The following is a 21,107-nucleotide window of genomic DNA, read 5'->3' on the forward strand; positions in this document are numbered from 1 at the left end:
TTTTTGAAAAATATACTGTGAAATAGATGATGAATTAAGTGTTTTAAAGATACATACCATGGTCCTCCCTGATTAAAATATGCGCACACACCGTAACTCACGCAACAGGAGAGAGGTGAAATAATCGCTTTGAGACATGAATGAGTTCTTGCGCAACAAGGGATCAGTGTGTGAGTTCATGTAAAATAACACCTCAGATTTATTTTTGAAAAGGTTGGGGGGAAGGATGAAAGAAGAAAGGCTATTTTCATGGACTGTGGCATTCACGCACGAGAATGGATCGCCCCAGCCTTCTGCCAGTGGTTTGTCTATCAGGTAAGTCCATTGGAACATTCACGCGCTTCTCTGACCATCAAGTCTCCAGTGCCTCACTGGATGGTAACACCCCTTCGCAAATGGGTGCAGCTCCACGGAACCAGAAGAGCCCAACATCTGGTGCTGTCAGGGGAAAAACACTCTAGATTTTATTCATCATTGAGCTTTTTTATAAAATTGCCACCTTCCTTCAAACTTCTTAAAATCCAGATGATGGCTTATAAAATTTAAAAAAAAAAAATCGGCTACAATATGGTTTTTCCTATAGTTAAGTACGGAAAATCTGAAACTATACGTAAGATCTACAAACTTAGCCTTACTTTGGTGAATTCAAAGCACAGAACACTAGCTCCCACTTAGATATTTAATTGGCTACACACACTTTTGGAAGTTTCATACTTACATTTCCTTTTCAACTGAAAAATAACTCACTTTTTTAAAAAGTAAATCCAGTTTAATGGGCTTCCCAGGTGGCACAGCGATTAAGCATCCACCTGCCAAGCAGGAGATGCAGGTTCGATCCCCGGGTCGGGAAGATTCCCCTGGAGAAGGCAATGGCAACCCACTCCAGTATTCTTGCCTGAAGAATCCCATGGACAGAGGATCCTGGCAGGTTACAGTCCATGGGATAGCAAAAGAGTTGGATACAATCTCATGACTGAACAACAACAAATCGTGTTTATAAGTTTGTTGTTCCTCTCACTCTATTTCTATTGTATTCCGATTCCCACAGTCTTTTAACTCTCTTTTCTGCCAACTTTTGCATATAACATGCTGCTGGAATATGACATCACAACCACTTTCAGGGCAAGTTTATTTCCACCAGGAATGAATCTGCCAATCGAACTGATTTATCCCTGCAGTTGTTTTAGTTCTTCAGCTGAGGGCTGAGACCTCTGCTTTCTTAAGCCATAAAGGAACACACAAGACAGGCCTATAAGAAATATCTTTTCTTGGGACTTCCCTGAGGTCTAGTGGCTAAGAGTCTCAGCTCCCAATGCAGGAGGCCCAGGTGCAAATCCTGCTCAGGGAACTAGATCCCACTTACCACAACTAAAGATCCCACTTGCTGCAATTAAAACCTGATACAAATAAACAAACTTATTTTTTAATGAAAAGAAACATCTTGGCTCCAGTGCAGATAAACGTGGAAGAGATTGTCCAAGAATAATGAGAGATTTTAGTGAGTCAAAAAAGGCCACATAATCAGAGAAATTTCCATCTGATGGGAGAAAAGTTGACTGGTCAATCTAAATATTCTAATTTTTTTATTAACAGAGTGTTTTTTTTCTTTAATCCTACTTATAATTAATTCGTGAATCCTCTCCAATATTTACATGTTCCTATGCTTACACACTCAATCTCTATTTACCTAAAAATGTGAGGGTAAGAATCTACTTAAATTGTATTTGCTAATTTTTCAATTGGCCTCCATTCTTTCTATGAAAGGTATCCTGCATTCTACGTTTGGAATGCTACTAGTCTTGGTAATTAAATGATCCTTTAAAGAATATCCAGGCTTCCCTTGTGGCTCAGCTGGTAAAGAATCCACCTGCAAAATGGGAGACCTGGGTTCTATCCTTGGGTTGGGAAGATCCCCTGGAGAAGGGAAAGGCTACCCACTTCAGTATTCTGACCTGGAGAATTCCATGGACTGTATAGTCCATGGGGTCGCAAAGAGTAGGACATGACTAAGTGACTTTCACTTTAAAGAATATTCAGTCAAATTAATTTAACTAGTCTGAATAAGTGTAATTTTTTCTGTCATCTATATGGATCATTTATCTTTATGCAGTGTAGGTGAAATATGTTTGAAATAATTTGACTTAAGGAGTTGTCATCATTACAGTTATAACCACAGCTCTCCATATGGTAACTAAACTTTATACCAATAGCTTAATTTTTTCCTACTCCTACAGGCAACCAAAACTTACGGTAAAAACAAGATTATGACTAAACTCTTGGACCGGATGAATTTTTATGTTCTTCCCGTATTCAACGTTGATGGATATATTTGGTCATGGACACAGGTACTGATCTGTAATCTCCCGTTTGAAATTAGATAATATATTACTTACTGACTTTCACACACATCGGGGCTTCCTAGGTAGCACTAGTTGTAAAGAATCCATCTCTTAATGCAGAAGACAGGGCCGACGCAGGTTCGATCCCCGGGTAGGGAAGATGCCCTAGAGGAGGGCATGGCAGCCCACTCCAGTATTCTTGCCTGGAGACTCCCACGGAAGGAGGAGCCCGCAGAGGCAGGCTACAGCTCACAGGGTCTCAAAGAGAGGGACACGGCTGAAGTGACTTAGCACGCATGCACGTTTGTTAGGCATTAAGTTTAAGGCTTAGCTAACCAATTAATTCCGATTCAAAAACTCAATTTAGACTAAAGACAGCATGACTTCCTGGTTACACAGGAGTCCTTGAAATAATATGAAATTTCTGCTCCTGAAGCTAATAATGGAGGAAAATGAAATAAAGCAGTAACTATAAAGGAAATGTATGATACACAATATGGTGAAAGTATTTATAGCTAAGAATAAAAGTCACTTAGAGACATTATGAACATACTGACTTCAAAACCAAAGTCACTGTATTCAATCAATTTGGGACAGAATCTGAGGTGAAATAATTATATCAAAAAATCAATAAAAGAGTGACACAGGTATCTGTCTTTTATAAGAATTCTTTATGCCCTGCTGTTGCTAAGATTAATTTTGAGATTTCAGACTGATACTAGCACAAAAAGTTCTTTTCTGAAAATTATGCTCCAACAATCACAATTTGACCTATATTATATATGAATCTGTAAACGGTAAAAGGCGTAATGAAGTTAAAATTCAAACTACAGATAATTTCAGAACATCAGGGATTACTTTTTAATACTCAGAACTAAACAACAGTTCTTAAAACTGTATTTTTTGTCAAAGCCTTATAATATTAATATAAAAATAATGTTTCTGAAAATATTACAAGTTATAAGAAAAATGTATATTTTCTTTAATGAGTCTCAGGTTAACTAGATAAATTTCAAATAAAGCTATAGACACCTGCAGGCAGAATCTGAAATGATCAAACTGAAAAATGTAAACTTGTATACACTTCCATCATTCAATCCTGTAGAACCGCATGTGGAGAAAAACCCGTTCCAGGAATCAAAACTCCAAATGCATTGGGACTGACCTCAACAGGAACTTTAATATCTCATGGAACTGTGAGTAGCAGACAAGATCTCAAGGGAAATAGCTATAAAGGGTGTTTAGACACCGAATTTAGTTAAACTACCTACTTATTTTAGGAAAGATAGGTATTTGCTAAGTGTTAACTTTCTAATCTAAAAAGTGAAAGATACACGTCCATCCCAAACATCATAACTATCCCACCTCCCCAACTTTCCCCCCAGCAACCTTAAGTCCACACTGCTATATTCAAAACGGATAACCAACAAGGACCTACCGTACGACACAGGGAACTTGGTTCAATGTTCTGTGCCAGCCTGGATGGGAGGGGAGTTTGGAAGAGAATGAATACAGGTATATATACATGGCTGAGTACCTTTGTTGTCCACCTGAAATTGTCACAACATTGTTAATCACCAGTACAACCATATACAATTGTATATCCCAATACAAAGTAAAAGGTTTAAAAATAATAATAATTTTAAAAGAAAGCTATAACTAAAAATAAATGAAAGATAATCACCACTACTTTAGAAGTGTTATATGAATGTTTTGTTAAATGGGAGGAAGTAGGGGATAGGACTGTTTATAAAACCATCTCTTACTTAATATATCTAGTTTGCCAAAAATCAGGTGCAACCCAGAAATTCAGATCATCCAAACAGAGGTCTCAACTGCCTTCCCTTCCTGGTCTGATAAAATTTGAGAAATACCAGTGGTCAGAACCAACAAATAGGCAGTTCCTCGAATGTTTAGTGAAAAGAAACATCTGGGGCAAAGAAAGTGGAAAGGTTTCATAGAAAAGCAGAGGGCTGCTACACCAGATGATATACAGCTGGTGCACAAATATGAGTTTACCATCATACACATTCAAGGAGAAACTACCAATACCCCAATTCGTAAATTTCTTCTTTATCTAATACTGTTAAAAATACCACCTCAGCATCCAATTCTATTCTACCATAAAGAATATGATAAAAGCATATATCCCTAAGTGAAAGCTGCCTGATGAAACAGATTAAAGTAACTCAGACTCAAAGAAGGTAACGTACACCAGCCTCCAACAAGTCAAATCTGAGGCTGAACAGGAACCTACTCCGGGCCCCTGGCTGCTTCTGATGCATTATTCCCATGACCCTTAGGAATGGCAGGAAAATAAACAAGGCTACAAACAAGAATATTCAAGTGGGCTAAGTCTGTCGTACTCTGCGTCCCGTGTGCAAAGTACTGCAGAGTGTCCGCAGCACCAGGGACACTGGGGAAGCCCTATAAACCTGGAAGCCAAAATGTTAGAAAGAAAAGAAAGTGAATCTGTATCAGAAGAGGGAGAGGCTGTCCTGGGGGGTAGGCGGAGAGGGAGACAGGCTTTGATCTTAATCCTCCATGTCCTCTGCAGCTCTCCCTAACACCAGTGATCCCTGTCAGGAGATCTATCGGGGTCCTGCACCAGAGTCCGAGAAAGAGACCAAAGCTGTCCGCGACTTCATGCAAAGCCACCTAAAGTCCATCAAGGCCTACATCACCTTCCATTCGTACTCCCAGATGCTGCTGTTTCCCTATGGGTATACATCAGAACTGCCACCGAACCACAAGGACCTGGTAGGCAGGAAAAAGCCTGTGGTTTATGCATCGGTACCACCATTGCCTTTGGGTCTCTTCATCATTAACTACTTGGGTTATTTTGAAAAAATTTCACATTTTAATACCAAAGAAGAAAACTAGTGAAGTCTACCTTGAGTTAAAATCACAGTCTCAAGTTAGTTTTTAATGTGATAAACATATATAGATAATAAAACCTTTTGATGTGATTTTAAGATAAAGCCACTATGAAGAAAGGTCTAGCGTACAAAGTAGAATTCCATTACTATCCAGATGACTGTTAAATGTCTACCATGAGTCAAAACATAAAACATAGAGAGCAAGAGCCTAAGACAACAGCAAATACATCTTGCTATTCCTATCCCGAGACATTGGATTTAAGGAGAGCCACTGTATTTTTATCTTCTTGATCAACGTGGAAATTATATTAATTTTAAGCTTCTGCACTAAAAAATATACTCTTTCCAAAATTTTGATCCACTTGGACTGCAAGGAGATCCAATCAGTCCATCCTAAAGCAGATCAGTCCTGGGTGTTCATTGGAAGGACTGATGCTGAAGCTGAAACTCCAATACTTTGGCCACCTGATACAAAGAGCTGACTCATTGGAAAAGACCCTGATGCTGGGAAAAACTGAGGGTAGGAGGAGAAGGGGACAACAGAGGATGAGATGGTTGGATGGCATCACCGACTCAATGGACATGAGTTTGAGTGAACTCTGGGAGTTGGTGATGGACAGGGAGGCCTGGTGTGCTGTAGTCCATGGGATCGCAAAGAGTCAGACACGACTGAGCGACTGAACTGAACTGAACTGAAGCATTCTTTTCCTTTCTATGAAAACTAGTTTGACCATATTAGCTTTAAAAAAAAAATTCTGCATATGAGAGATATTAAATATGTCTAACTGCTACAGAAGAAATAAAGCAGAAAACATTCAATGTCCCAGATCCCATGGGGCTAGCAAATATAATATCCAGTAAAAGTTGTAATTCTACACTGCCTCAAAAAAATTTTTTTTTATTTTAATTCTAATTAAATTTTAATTAATTTTTAATTTTAATTTTAATTCTAATTAATTTTAATTCTGACTTCAGTCAACTGTTTTCAACATTTCATTTTGAGTAGGAACAGAGATTTGAACCAGTCATTAAAAGCTTCTGTGTATATACAATAAATACACAGGTAATATGTGGTCCATATGTGATCTGACTTTGGGAGAGACAAATATCTGAAGTCAAAAAAACCTCAGAGGAAAAAGAAAGGATATGTTTTTTTAGAAAGAAGGCCAGAAGGCAAAAAGGAAGGAGGAAGGGAGAGAGGAAAGAGAAGTGAATACAAAGGACAGAAACACAAAATGAGATACGACTTTACTGTATACAACTAATTTCACAATTAGAAGGCCTCACATTAACAACTGGAGAAGGAAATGGCAACCCACTCCCATATTCTTGCCTGAAGAACTCCATGGACAGAGGAACCTGGTGGGCTACAGTTCATGGGGTCTCAAAGAGTTGGACATGACTGAGCAACTTTAACTCACTCACATTAACAACATGTATATCTTACTTTAAACAAATTTCTCAGTCATTTATTTTATTTTGATCTTCAAATGGCAAATAACCAGTAAAACTGACCTTTTTTTTAATCCCCAGTAAATTAACTGCATTTACATAGCGTCTGGTTATTCTACTCTAACTTTCCTTTCTCTCCAGGCCAAAGTTGCAAAGATCGCCACTGATGTTCTATCAACTCCATATGAAACCCACTACACCTATGGCCCAATAGCATCAACAATTTGTAAGTTTTGCCTATTACTTACTGTGTCATTTCCCCTAATTCTCTTTTACAGATATTAAGGAAAGCTAAAGAATTCATAAAATAGAATTAGAACATATGGAATTGCTAATTTAAACTTCAGTTTTAACAGGAGATTCTAAATAATATGTGAACCCAGAAGATAGATTCTACCTTTTGAGGGGATACGATTTTTCTAGAAGCAAATTATACTGAATCTTTACAAGGTGACAAGGTCAGGAATAATTACATCAAGACAAATTTACAGTTTAATTCTTCTACCTTCCTATTCTCTACCACCACCACCACCAAAGCTGTGGCAGAGTCCACCTTTTTTTTTTTAATTGTTTAGCTTTGACTGGACTCTTTCTTCCTTGGCCTTGGCCCTATGCAAGCACAGTCTTTCTCCAAGCTCCTGGCAAGTAAACAGGCAGGCCAACAGTTTCAGCCACTTTGATCACGTAAAAACCGTCTCCTGTGGCTTTCATCAGCCATTTCCTACTGTGTTCAACTGAAATCTACGTGGTGAATTAAGAAAAGAGGTCCCAAGGTCCTAGTTCTGCTGCTTTTTCTTTTTTTAATGTCTCAGCACCACTTCTTATTCTTCATTATTTTTAAACTTTGTCTTTCCATTTTGTTAATTATTGATTTAAATTTCTTGCAAGTCAGGCACTGTGCTTAGCCCTTGATTTTCACAATCTCAGTTACTCCTCACAATATTCTACGAGGTATGCAGTACTTGTAGTCAGCTTAAAGGGGATACAACCCCAGGTTTAAAAAAAAAAAAAAACAAAGTCCATGGTCTTAACCACTGTGCATATACTCATTTCCCATTTGGTTTTGCAGCTAAAATAACTAGGCTGTTCCATGTCCAAGCAATAAAAAGAAATTCATTTGGTTTTCACCAAAGACCCTTAATTCAGACCCTGGGAGGTGAGACCATTTCTCCTCCAATCCCACTGACCTTAGTTTGGAAATTCTTTAGTAAAAACCACCTTTTCTCCAAACTATTCCCAAGCTTCACTTCTTATGACCAAACTTTACAAGAAATGTTAATGAAACTGCTTATAAGTTACAGTCTTAACTTTCTAACAAAATTTAATTCCTCAAAAGCAAGGATTACACTTCAGAGGTCCTCTCAGATCATATACTATCTAGTACAGGGCATGGAACAAAAGCAGAATTGATTATAAACTTACTCAACGAAATGGTGTCATAACTTGTCCAAAAGAAGTGAACATGGATTGAAACCACAACAAAACTAGACTTGATATAGAGTAACCTGTATTACTCTCTAGAGCCATGATAGACAACATTTTTAGCACGAAGACTATCGCTTAACTTTTAAACATTTCATGGATCAACTCACCAGCACTAAATACAAATGACTATTTCCATTATACTTTTGGAATATGTGGATTGAAAAAGTAAATACGTGCATTCTGTGGGTTCCATGTAATAACTCTACTTGGCCATACATTATAAACCACTTTCCGAGCCCAAGCTGAAAGAATACACTGTAACTAAAAGTCTATATCCTCAACAATTGCTGTGGAATTTGAAAATGCTGCAGTCATCGCAACAATTTCTCGAGCCCATTTACTGGAGGCTCCCTTGGTGGAATTGGAAAAATGGCTTAAAAAGCCAGACAAGTTCCATTCTTAGAGAACACTGATTAGTAATCACACATCCGCCAGCTGTGAGCTCTAAAGGGCTGAAAGAAAATACACCGACACAGCCCGTCGCCAGCATCCAAGCAGATCTTGCTGCAACATAACCAGGCCAGGGATTCATACACATACAAGTGGATGACAAGACTTCAGAACAGGTGACGTGCCCAGCTATATGAGTGGACAAGAGTAGGCAAAGAACCGGAGGACAGAATGTCGGCCTACTGAGTGGATACTGGGAAAGAGCAGGGCCAAGATAAACCAGCCAGGTATGATGTAAGAGTACTTTCTACATCAAAATGAGGGAAAACAAATATTCTTGGCAGCAAAGAACAAAGGGTTGCGAACAGGAACAAACTTTGCAAATGGCAGCTAGGGCATCAAAGGATTATTACTCTCACACTTTCAATATACATACATATATACACACACATGCATGCATGCATGTATATGTGCAAACATACATGTATGTGTATGTGATGTGTACTTGCATCTATGAAAATTATAAGCATACTAGAGCTATGCATTTGCACTGCATCACAATCATTTAATAAGCAAGAATTTATGGAGCACCTATCTAACAGCCCAGCACTTGGACCTTTGAGAGAGAGGTGAAAGATACAACAACTGCGTTCAAAGAGTTACCTTCTAACTGGGAGGAGGAGATGACTACAGATAACACAGCTCCATGCTATCATGTGTCACTTTAAAAAGGGGAGGATAAAGAGGAATTATTATTCTATACAACTGTGTTGTATTTTAAACTTTTTTATTATATATTATAAAGATTTTTTTAAACAATTCAGATTTAGAAAGAATTGCCTCTTCCATATATGGGCTACAGCAACTTGACAGATGTATAAAACTCTAAGGAGTCACTGCTTTAATAAAGCATTTGATTAAATGTTAATCAAACATTCATGAGAAGCAGGGGTAGCCAAGCAGTTAACTTGGTAAGAATAGAGAAGAGATGCACCCCACGATTAAAGTTTAGTCATTCCAGTATTCTAATTGCCATTTAACATGCTCCAGGATTTGGGGGAAGCAACTAGCATTTACCAGTATTTTTCTCTTTGATTTGATGGAGACATTAAAAGAGGACCAAGAGAGCATTTTTAAAATCCAAACTGTGGAAAGATCCCTGGCCTCACAGAAGAACATAAATATATCTGCAATTTTAACCTAACAAGCAAATAAGTTCAAACCGTAAAATCTAAAACCAGGAGGAAACCTAGATGATCTATATGGTTCTCAAGCTTGACTTCCAATTAGCATTATCTGAGGAGCTTTTACAACACGCAGATGATCAGGTCCTGTCCCCAGAGATTCAGATTTCATTAGTCAATGATGAAGTCCAGGAATCTGAATTTTCTTAAAGTGGTTGAAGCAATTCTAAGATGAAACTAGGGTGGAGAACCACTGATATAAGCTAAATCCCTCATTCATAAACTATGAAATTGAGATACAGAAAGATTTGATCCCTTAGGGGCAAAATAGGATCAAAAATAAGCATTCCAGATCACAAACTGTACACCATGAAGCAAGACTATTCAGATGACACAAAAATTGATATGAAAATATCATGAAATGCTTATATTTGCATATTGACAGCATAGCCAATCCTTTACCATATTAGAAATAACCGAAGATAGTGCATGGTTAGCAAGAATAGTTCACTGAATTGATAGAAACCAAAGAGTTTGAATCAATAATATCACCTATCTTTGGGTCACATTATGAATTAAAAAGTTAATTTCAAAGTGCCATTCTTGTTGCCTTCCTACACATCACAATCACTAGCTCTGCTCTTGTTTCTCAGCTCTAGAGTACTGTTCTCTATACTCGCTCAGTTCAGTTCAGTTCAGTCGCTCAGTCGTGTCTGACCCTTTGTGACCCCATGAACCACAGCACGCCAGGCTTCCCTGTCCATACAACTCTCGGAGTCCAGCCAAACTCATGTCCATTGAGTCGGTGATGCCATCCAACCATCTCATCCTCTGTCGTCCCCTTCTCCTCCCGCCCCCAATCTCTCCCAGCATCAGGGTCTTTTCAAATGAGTCAGCTCTTTGCATGAGGTGGCCAAAGTACTGGAGTTTCAGCTTCAAAATCAGTCCTACCAATGAAGACCCAGGGCTGACCTCCTTTAGGATGGACTGCTTGGATCTCCTTGCAGTCCAAGGGACTCTCAAGAGTCTTCTCCAACACTACAGCTCAGATGCATCAATTCTTCAGCGCTCAGCTTTCTTCACAGTCCAAATCTCACATCCATACATGACCACTGGAAAAACCACAGCCTTGACTAGACAGACCTTTGTTGGCAAAGTAATGTCTCTGCTTTTTAATATACTGTCTAGGTTGGTCATAACTTTCCTGCCAAGGAGTAAGCGTCTTTTAATTTCATTGCTGCAATCACCATCCGCAGTGATTTTAGAGCCCAGAAAAATAAAGTCAGCCACTGTTTCCACTGTTTCCCCATCTATTTGCCATGAAGTGATGGGATTGGATGCCATGATCTTAGTTTTCCAAATGTTGAGTTGTGAGCCAACTTTTTAAGTCTCCTCTTTCATTTTCATCAAGAGGCTCTTTAGTTCTTCTTCACTTTCTGCCATAAGGGTGGTGTCATCTGCATATCTGAGCTTATTGATATTTCTCCTGGAAATCTTGATTCCAGCTTGTGCTTCACCCAGCCCAGCATTTCTCATGATGTACTCTGCATATAAGTTAAGCAAGCAGGGTGACAATATACAGCCTTGACGTACTCCTTTTCCTATTTGGAACCAGTCTGTTGTTCCCTGTCCAGTTCTAACTGTTGCTTCCTGACCTGCATACAGGTTTCTCAAGAGGCAGGTCAGGTGGTCTGGTATTCCCATCTCTTTCAGAATTTTCCACAGTTTATTGTGATCCACACAGTCGAAGGCTTTGGCATAGTCAATAATGCAGAAATAGATGTTTTTCTGGAACTCTCTTGCTTTTTTGATGATCCAGTGGATATTGGCAATTTGATCTCTGGTTCCTCTGCCTTTTCTAAAACCAGCTTGAACATCTAGAAGTTCATGGTTCACGTATTGCTGAAGCTTTGCTTGGAGAATTTTGAGCATTACTTTACTAGTGTGTGAGATGAGTGCAATTGTGCGGTAGTTTGAGCATTCTTTGGCATTGCCTTTCTTTGGGACTGGAATGAAAACTGACCTTTTCCAGTCCTGTGGCCACTGCTGAGTTTTCCAAATTTGCTGGCATATTGAGTGCAGCACTTTCACAGCATTATCTTCCAGGATTTGAAATTACTCAACTGGAATTCTATCACCTCCACTAGCTTTGTTCGTAGTGATGCTTCCTAAGGCCCACATGACTTCACATTCCAGTACGTCTTTACCACTCTACATTTTGAAAAGAAAATCAAGACCCCCGAATTTGTAGCTCAACATCCAATATCTATCCACTAAGACATTTGAACTGAAATTATACAAGGGGCAATCGATGTGGGGAAAAAAATTTTCAGTCCATGCCCATGCATCTAGAGCTTCAGCTCTTACTGAAAAAAGAATTTGACTCCTGTTGACATAGAAGTGCACATTACTAGTTTAAAGCAGATTGACATGTTTTTAAAAACATACAAGTTCAGCCAACAGTGTCACTTTATGATTTCTTTGGGATGAAACCAGGTGGTTAGTTCAGTTCAGTTTTATTCTGACTTGTTTTGAGTGTATTACAGTGAGTTCCTTGTGCTTAACATGCCTTAAAAAGAGTAGGAAATTTTCTTCTTATTGTCAATATTTCAAGAAAATGTTGTGAACAGAAAAGAAGATTACCCTGCAGAACTAGATGAAGACTTTTTACTAAGAGGACGACAGATTGGCATATGGTGGGTCGGACAGTACAATGGTTAGTCACGCAAACTCTGAAGACGTGCAGCTTGGGTTTGATTCTTCATTCAACCACTTACTAGCTACGGGTCCTTTTTTGTAACTGAAGTATTTTTTTACTTACACTATTATATTAGCATCAGGCTTACAGCACATTAATTCAGTATTTTTGCAGATTATAGTTTATTATAGGTTAAGATAATAGCTATAATTCCCTGTTATACAATATATCCTCATCACCTATCTATTTTCTACGTCTAACTATGTTGTCTTTGAGTAAACTGCTTAATTTCTCTGTGCCAAAATTTCCTCTTCTGTAAAACAGCAATTGGTGCTAAATCATAAGGTTTTGATAGGAGTTAACGAAATGAGTTACCATACATAAAGCACTTAGAAGGGTGCTTGGTATTTAGCAAGTGTTTGTTATTATATTTTTTTTTGTTATTATATTTTATAAATATATCCACATATTTTAGTGGGTACAGATGGAGATAAATAAAAGGCTAAGCAACATGTTCAACCAAGTTGTATAATAATATATTCTTAACAAGTAAAAAGCTTTCAATGTTGTATTTATTTTATGTCTTAATACAGTTTTTATTTGCAAATTTAAGGTTTCAAAGATATAAAAAGTGGTATCATAAAAGAAAATGTATTACACTTAATAACATCGCACAATTATGAAAAATCACAAATTACATAAACTCTCGATCACCACCATTAATCTTAATGAGAGATGTCACATAAAGTAAATTTGTCGAAATGGAATATCCATATTCTTTAACTCTTTGGAATCACAGCGGTTTACTTAACTGCAAATGGGAGGCTGGTACAGCTAGAGATTGGCCACGTTTATTGAAGTGCCTAGCACACTCTAAATCATCGTGCAAGACACAACCCCTATTTCCCCTACCTCCATCGCTATAGAACTCTTATCTTTATGTTCGTTTTTTCTAATGAACTTAAATTCAACTCTAGCTGAAAATGGCAGCCTTCTTGATCACTAAAGCTAGTGTATTTATCTCAGCTAACATGCTCCAAAAACTCCCTGCAACACTGGACCTTGTTGGTCTACCATCCTTGCCATTCCCTTGGCTTCCTTGACACCAAACTCACCTGGTTTGCCTCTTCCTTCTCCCTTTCTACTCTGTCCATGCTGACTGCCTCCGAAGCAGCTGTTTTCCCCAAAATAGATGTTCCTCAGGCATTTCACCAGGTTCTCTCTTCAGGCACCCCTCTTCCTTCTTCTTTCCTGGAGAAGGAAGCGGTCTCTGCCCTCACAGGCTGGAGCCTGCATCTGCCACCCAGAGGCTTCAGAAGGCCCAGCCAGGACCACCTTTCACTCCTGCAGCAGTTTCCTACAGGGGCCAGTGGGCGCCCAGCAGCATCAGAGGAGCCGGCGAGATGGAAACCGCAAGTCAAAGGCTCTGAAAACTACATTAACACTGGAACCAGAAGTCACTAAAGAAGAGCAGAGCCTAAATAGGGTGACTGCCTGCTAAGATAGAGTTCCATTAAGATTTGACATGGTAGCCAAAGTGTCTAAGATACAGTCAAAAATCACTCATCCTGACAAAAATGAAAAAAAAAATCACAGCTCAAATGAAAAAAGACAACCAACAGATGCCAACACTGAGATGATTTAAGTGTTAGAATTATCTGACAAGAATTTCAAAATCATTATCATAAAAATGCTTCAACAAGCAGTTACAGATAGCCATGAAACAAATGATACCATAGAAGATCTCATCAAAGAAATGCAAGGTATAAAAAAGCAGCAAATAGAAATTACAAAACTGAAAAACACAATAACTTAAATTTTAACAACTCACTGGAGAGGAGCAATAGCAGAATGAATATGATGGAGAGAAGAATCAGTTAACTTGAAGACAGAACAATAGAATGTAACAAATCTAAAGAGAGAAAATAAGTTGGAAAAAAAAAATAAAGCCTAAGGGACCTGTGGCATAATAACAAATGATCAAGCATCCATGTCATCAATTATCAGAAGGAGAGGAGTAAGAGAAGGTTGGAAAAAATTCTTTGAAGAAATAAAGACTGAAATTTCCCAAATTTCCTAAACACATATACCAACATACTTAAGAAACGACTGAACCACAAACAGAATAAGTTCAAAGAAACTCACATCAAGCCACACCATAAGGAAAGTTCTGAAAACTAAAGACAAAGTAAAAAATCTTGAAAGCAATGAGACAGAAACAATCTAAGGGGGAGAAACCATTCAAATGGCAGCAGATTTCTCATTTGAAACCATAGAAGGTCAAAAGGAACGGATAACATTTTTCAAGTGCTAAAAGAACTATCGATCATAAATTCTATATTCAGCAAAGACATCCTTCAGAAATGAAGAGGAAATAAAGACATTCTCAAAGGAAAACTAAGAGAATGTGTTACCTGCAGACCTACACTTCAAAGATGGGTAGGGAAAGCTCTCCAAATAAGAAATAAATAATAACAAGGCCTGAAACTGTGGAAAGGAAAGAAAAACAACAGATTAGGGAATGAATGAAGGATAAATAGACTATCTTTCTCCTTAGGATAGTTGAATCAATATAATTCCATCTGATGCGGGGTTTAATATATGTAGAGAAGTAATTGAGACAATTGTATTTTTAAAGTGGGAAGGGGGAAAGAATCTAAAGACAAATAGGATTTCTATATATTACCTGACATGCTAAAACACTGATACCAGTAGATTGTGATAAATTATGTGCATATATTGTAATACATAGAACAACCACTAAGAAAATTATACAAAGTGATACACTCAAAAGCAATATTATAAATACATCAAAATGGAATCCTAAAAATATTCATGTAACCAAGAATAAGGCAATAAAATAAATGGAGGAATGAAAAAATGGAGGGATCAAACAAAAATCAAATAGTAAGATGGTAGATTTAAGGGATATCAATAATTTACCTACATATATTAATTAAAAGGCTGAAATTGTCAGGGTGGGTTCAGAAACATATGACAACAATACATTGGCTACAAGAAACCCACATCATATATAAGACAGGTTGAAACCAGAAGGCTGAGAAAACATAAATCATACAAACATTAACCAAAGAAGGAGTGCTATACTATACACCAGATAAAGTAAATTTCAGAACAAAGAAATGTGATAGAAACAAAGAAGAACATTAAGGATAAAAGGATCAATCCACCAAGAAGACATCATGACCCTGAACAAGTGTGTGTAAGCCAATTTCACCTAGGATGCTTCTGCTAGCTAATTTCCAAATCCATCTTCCCAGACACCTTCCTCTAAGACACAGTAAATCAGAGAAAGGTGGCAGCAACTTCTGGCTTTCATCAGCCTCCCGAACTTGCCAACTCACACGTCAACGCAGAAGCAAGGCTTCACACACCCTTCCGCGTCACACGCTGTGTGTGTGGCAGGCGGTGTGCAGAGCTGGGCGGAAAAAGCACGCGCAGCCAACGCCGGCCTCAGAGGCCCTGCACAAGCCCCGCCCAGGAGCTCCCCCACCTTCCACCCCAGGGCTAGACAGGGTTCTCGCGTTCATCAAGGCTGGACACCCGCCGCTATTTCTCCGGCTGTCCAGGCCACACAGCTCCCCGTGTTCTGCCGCCAGTGCCCAGATCCCTAGTAGGAGGCGCCTACCCCCTGACTGATGCTAAACCTATCCTTTTGTCTTCCTTGCTCTACCCTTTCTTTTCCCCATCACTGCTCTCTCTGAATTCCTGTTTCTGTTAATAGCACGCAGATTTGTCCGACTATCCAGACTGCAATCTCTATCCTTTTCTTCAAATTCTGTGACTCTTCCATTCCGGCATTTCTTACAGCAAGCCCCACCAAACTCTATGCTAGTTCAGCCTTTCACTCCACAGTACCTCCTGACTGGTCTCTTTGCAGTGCTGTCGGAAGTATAGCGCTGAAATGGCTCTGACTGGTTTCCAAACAAAACATCTTTCCTGACTTACCCGGCTTTCTGAACTTTGCCCACAAATTCTGGCTGTTCCACTTTCCAATTCAGCTGGATCTCACTGGTCCCTAAGCCCTTCCATGGTTTCCATCCTTGTGGTTCACTGGCTAGAATGCCTTTCTTCAATCCCCATCTGGAAAAATACTAGACTTTCTTCAAGGCTAATTGAAGGCTAAATTGATGGCTAAATTCAATTGAAGGCTAATTGAAGGCCAAATGCAATCTCCATCGTGAAGGTGGTATTTCAGCAGGTATTGAGCATGAAATGTCATCCCCTTCACCAGACCTAATCTCTTTCTTCCTCTGACTCTTCACAAGATACTTTCCTATGATTCTTTAACAGTCTGCCACATCTCTACTGATTTGCAGATTTGACTTCTTTCCCCACCAAGTCTAAGTTCCAAACACACCAACAGTATCTTCTTCATCTCTGTACCCTGTACACCCACCCTCTACAGTTCCCAGTAAAAAGTGCATTGCACATATTCAAGGTTTGATAAATACATATTGAATAACTTTAAAGCCAACCCTATCTCTCTAACAAAATATTCTTTCTCTACTTCTTCATCACAACTTTGAATTCTTATCTTTCAAATCTAAAGTGTTAGTATCAGTTAAACTCATTACTTTTTCCAAAACATAAGTAATTTTATATACAAAAAATATATATTTTTCTATTATTTAAGTCAAAATGTACAAAAATGTATTTATATTATTTATACACACTTATATAAAGCTTGTATATAACCTCTAGATGTTTATATTTTTGGTCTTTTTAACAAATAATATTCTTAGTAAAATTTCACACGGACATGGAAATGTTGGATTAGGGGGATTAAATGCATCCTTAAAATTACTGATTTAAACTTTCTCTGTCTTTTAACTGTGAAATATTTCATCCTAGCAACATAAACGGAAACAGCCCCGCACTGTGAGAAGGAATCTAAGGTCTCAAATCTTGTACGCACTGCCCTCCCTGCTGGGTTTTCAGCGACCCACCCACAGCTGAGCTGGCCTCCGCTGCTTGCATTTGCTCAGACCACCTCCATCTGTGACAACATGCACCCAGAAAACAAACTCAATTTAGACTCAGAATGATCCAAGCAAAATGTAATTCTGAATATGCAGCACATATTTAAAGCATGTGGTGGATTCTAAGCCATGATTCTTTTTCACTCAGCACTGCAGCCTCGCGTGCAGAGGGGCCTGGCGGGCTACCGTCCACAGGGTCGCAGAGAGCTGGACCCGAGTGAACACACAGGCACGCTCTATTCCGTGCAGACCACTGCTGTCATCCATGCTGCGGTTAGGTGCACAGATAATCATGTTTCACTGCTAATTTTACACCAGTGAACTTCCTTTTCAAAACACTGCTAACATTTGTTTCTAATTAAATACTTACTGCTTATGTTTTACAGACCCAACATCAGGTTCTTCTTTAGACTGGGCTTACAACCTGGGCATCAAACACTCATTTGCCTTTGAGCTCCGAGATAAAGGAAGATTTGGTTTTCTCCTTCCAGAATCTCAGATAAAGCCAACGTGTAAAGAGACCATGCTAGCTGTCAAATTTATTGCCAAGTATATCCTCAAGCATACTTCATAAAGAATTGCTCTCTGTTTGGAATAAGCCAGTGAATTCTCCCCCTGCCTTTCACTAGAAAGTCAAGTCTTATACCTAGATTGGTTTCCACATCACCTGAACAGGGCCTTTCTTGCTCACTCAAGTCCTATGTTATTTCTTTTTGCTTTTATTTACTCTCCATAACATCCTAAGAAATAGCTTTAGGTTAAAGTTTAAGTTAAGTTGTAACACAGCACAAAGTATTATCATGAGTATTTTGAAGGGTAATAGACCCTGGGTCATGAGATGAAAATGAGAACCTTCACTTTCTTCAGAACCACTTTCACCATGTGGCTTCATCACTTCATGTGCCAAGATAATAAAAATAAAACATATTCCAAAACTCACCTTCTGTTTTTCATAAATTATGTTCTCTGCATTCCTCTATTAGTATTAATAATCATGCATTAATTCTTTCTATGCATTCTGTTAACACAGAAGAATATCTTCGATTTTTAAAAACATATTTTGCCTACATATATTTAATACAAGTAGACCATGTTTATAGCTTCACAATAGCAAAAGGATGTTCTAGAAGGAAATAAAGTAGTTTATTTAGAAATGAATCTCAGTGCCTTAAACAATCCAGTTCTCATCAACATAATGTACATTAAATTCAAAACAGTTTAATTTACAGTGTCATAATCAGAGGATTGACCTGCCAAAACACCTCTTGGCAGTTATAGACTCAGCCAGAATGTCTGATCAGCTGTAATCCCTGTCTAACAATGGATAGAAAAGAAGCCTGGAAATACAGTACAAATTGGAAAGAGAAAGTCATGTTGACTGAGGTCAATCGGAGTAACTTATTACGTTTATATTCTATAACCATATTGCTTAAGGTAATGTTACAAAATACCTTTTCCCTAACTGCATTCTTCTATATCTCATCATATGATAACACTGGTATCCACATTCTAGAAATCCAGAAAGAGATGACTGACGAGAATTTTAGGGAGATTACTTAAGTAGAGAGTTCCTTGACTTTCTATAAACTTCTCAAAACAATCTGTATAAAAATTTAGAGGATCTTAAAAGATTCTGAGAAATTAGGTTAACAAATAATCTGGGACATTCCTTATGGCTCCTTTAAGGCCCCACAAAAGAAAAAGTGTCATCAAATCTACAAGGTTTTGGTATCTGATAGTTAGAAGGTAGGTAAAACTTTCCCATGCAGAACTATCTAAAACCTATATAGGGAAACCTATATAAAACTAATAAAATTGCTCTACAGATAGAGGAGGAAAATGCAACAGAGACAAAACAAGATAAAAGATAAAGCCCTGATTATAAGACTAAACTGTCCTTTATAAAAAATATAATATCTGTACCTAAATATTTACCATTCAAAACTGGCTCAGAACACAGGAATGTAAGTGTGTTCCGTTTAATATGCCATATGAGAATTACACACTCATTCACACTTACTCAACTGATAAAGGACTGAAATTGTAATCTTGAAATGTACATAAAATATTTCTAATTCCATTAGGCCTTTAGGTAGTAGAGATAGGAGAGATAATCCCAATTGTTGAATATCATCTAGTGTTCACCTAGTTTATAAAAGGCACAAAAGTTTTACTCACCATTTTATTTGAGCCTTTATATAGCTTAATATTTCTTTTCTCAATCAGACAGAAAGCATTTGAGTGTCAAAAAATCAAAAATCCTTACAAGATCATTTACATCTTAATTAAATACCTTTTGCATGATATCTTAGGTATTTGCTTGACTTCATATGAATTGTGAAAATAAGTATGTGAAGAAAATACCTACATTAAAATTTAAAAACTAAAATTTCATCGTATTTATGGAAAAGTTTGAGTAGTCAGTGGTTGATTCTTCCCTTGTCATTTCTCATTTATCAGTAAAATGACTGTGTATCCAAGTTACAAGTAGAGCTGTCTCTTAAAATATTCTTGACAATGTCTCACAAAAAATCTTCTAAATTATCATTCCTATTCTAGTGTTCATACCACCAAATTCACTCAAGAAACATTGTTTCGTATTTTGAACACTTTCATGGCGATGATCTAGTAGCTGAGACACACATCTTCATTACAAGAGAAAATGAAATATCTTCCTGATTATTTTTAGTAGTGCAAATAAAGTTTAGTTTCCAACGGGCATTATGACTTCAAACTGATTTTAAAATGCCACATCAGGGGCTTCCGTGGTAGTTCAGTGGTTAAGAATCCACCTGCCTATGCAGGGAACTCGAGTTCGATCCCTGGTCCAGGAAGATCCCACAAGCTTCTGGGTAACTAAGCCCAAGAACTGCCACTACTGAGCCCGTGAGCCCCAGAGCCCATGTCCTGCAGCAAGAGAAGCCTCTGCAGTGAGAAGCCCCGACTCCCTGCAGCTAGAGAGCGCCTGTGTGTGATCAAAAACAAATAAATAAACTTTTTTTTTAAAAAGAGCCGTAACAGAAGTATCTCCCCACCCCCAGCACACTGGATACATTCTATAGCTACGTAAATACTCAGTGGCTAAATAAATATGAGACTTACTGACACGAGTTTCTCACCTAAAACAAACACTTACGCTTGATTTTCTTCAGATGAAATTCCCAAAGAAACTTGCAGGAGATCACTGAAAACGTACAAGTTCTCGGGTTCTTGTTCTTGCTAAGTGTTTAAATTTAAATTATTCTGGTCATTCAAACGGATGAATGTTGGGTTTCTGTGGACAAGGGGAAAGATCAAAGGCAGAGAACTTGTTGATTTCACCACGTGGTTCTCAGTACTATAGCCTTTTGCCTTTAACATAGAAAATATAAATGAAAGTTTTTCTAAAAGAGAACATGCCAAAAACCTACAATGAAATACGGTAGTATTAAATTGATGCTGATTTCCCAGGACACAAACAATAAAAAGCAGTAGCAGCAAACAGTCTCAGCTGAACATGCATTTATACAAATGTCTGTAAGAAGTAATCACACCTAGAAACCGCGCCCACGTTTATAAACGGCTGCGTGTGCGCTTGTCCGCTCAGCGGCTCAGTTGTGTCCAGCTCCCTTCCACTCCACGAGCCGCAGTCTGACAGGCCCCTCTGCCCACGGGCTTTCCCAAACAAGGATCCTGGA

General features: G+C 38.2%; 1 protein-coding gene across 2 annotated transcripts in view; it reads left to right on the forward strand.

The window, feature by feature from the left end:
* CPA3 (carboxypeptidase A3) overlaps nt 1-18,459 on the forward strand; it is a 32,552-nt gene extending 14,093 nt beyond the window's left edge. The window contains exons 6-11 of one of the 2 annotated variants that reach the window (XM_061167836.1): nt 214-315; nt 2,235-2,345; nt 3,445-3,535; nt 4,897-5,099; nt 6,812-6,896; nt 17,817-18,459. In XM_061167836.1, coding sequence (XP_061023819.1) covers nt 214-315; nt 2,235-2,345; nt 3,445-3,535; nt 4,897-5,099; nt 6,812-6,896; nt 17,817-18,004 — 780 coding nt within the window. In that variant the 3' untranslated portion in view covers nt 18,005-18,459. The remainder of the gene's footprint in view (nt 1-213; nt 316-2,234; nt 2,346-3,444; nt 3,536-4,896; nt 5,100-6,811; nt 6,897-17,816) is intronic. The other variant, XM_061167837.1, reaches the window with a different exon arrangement.
* The last annotated feature ends 2,648 nt before the right edge of the window (nt 18,460-21,107 follow it).

This window comes from Dama dama, chromosome 19, assembly GCF_033118175.1.
Source record: "Dama dama isolate Ldn47 chromosome 19, ASM3311817v1, whole genome shotgun sequence".
Lineage (NCBI taxonomy): Eukaryota > Metazoa > Chordata > Mammalia > Artiodactyla > Cervidae > Dama > Dama dama.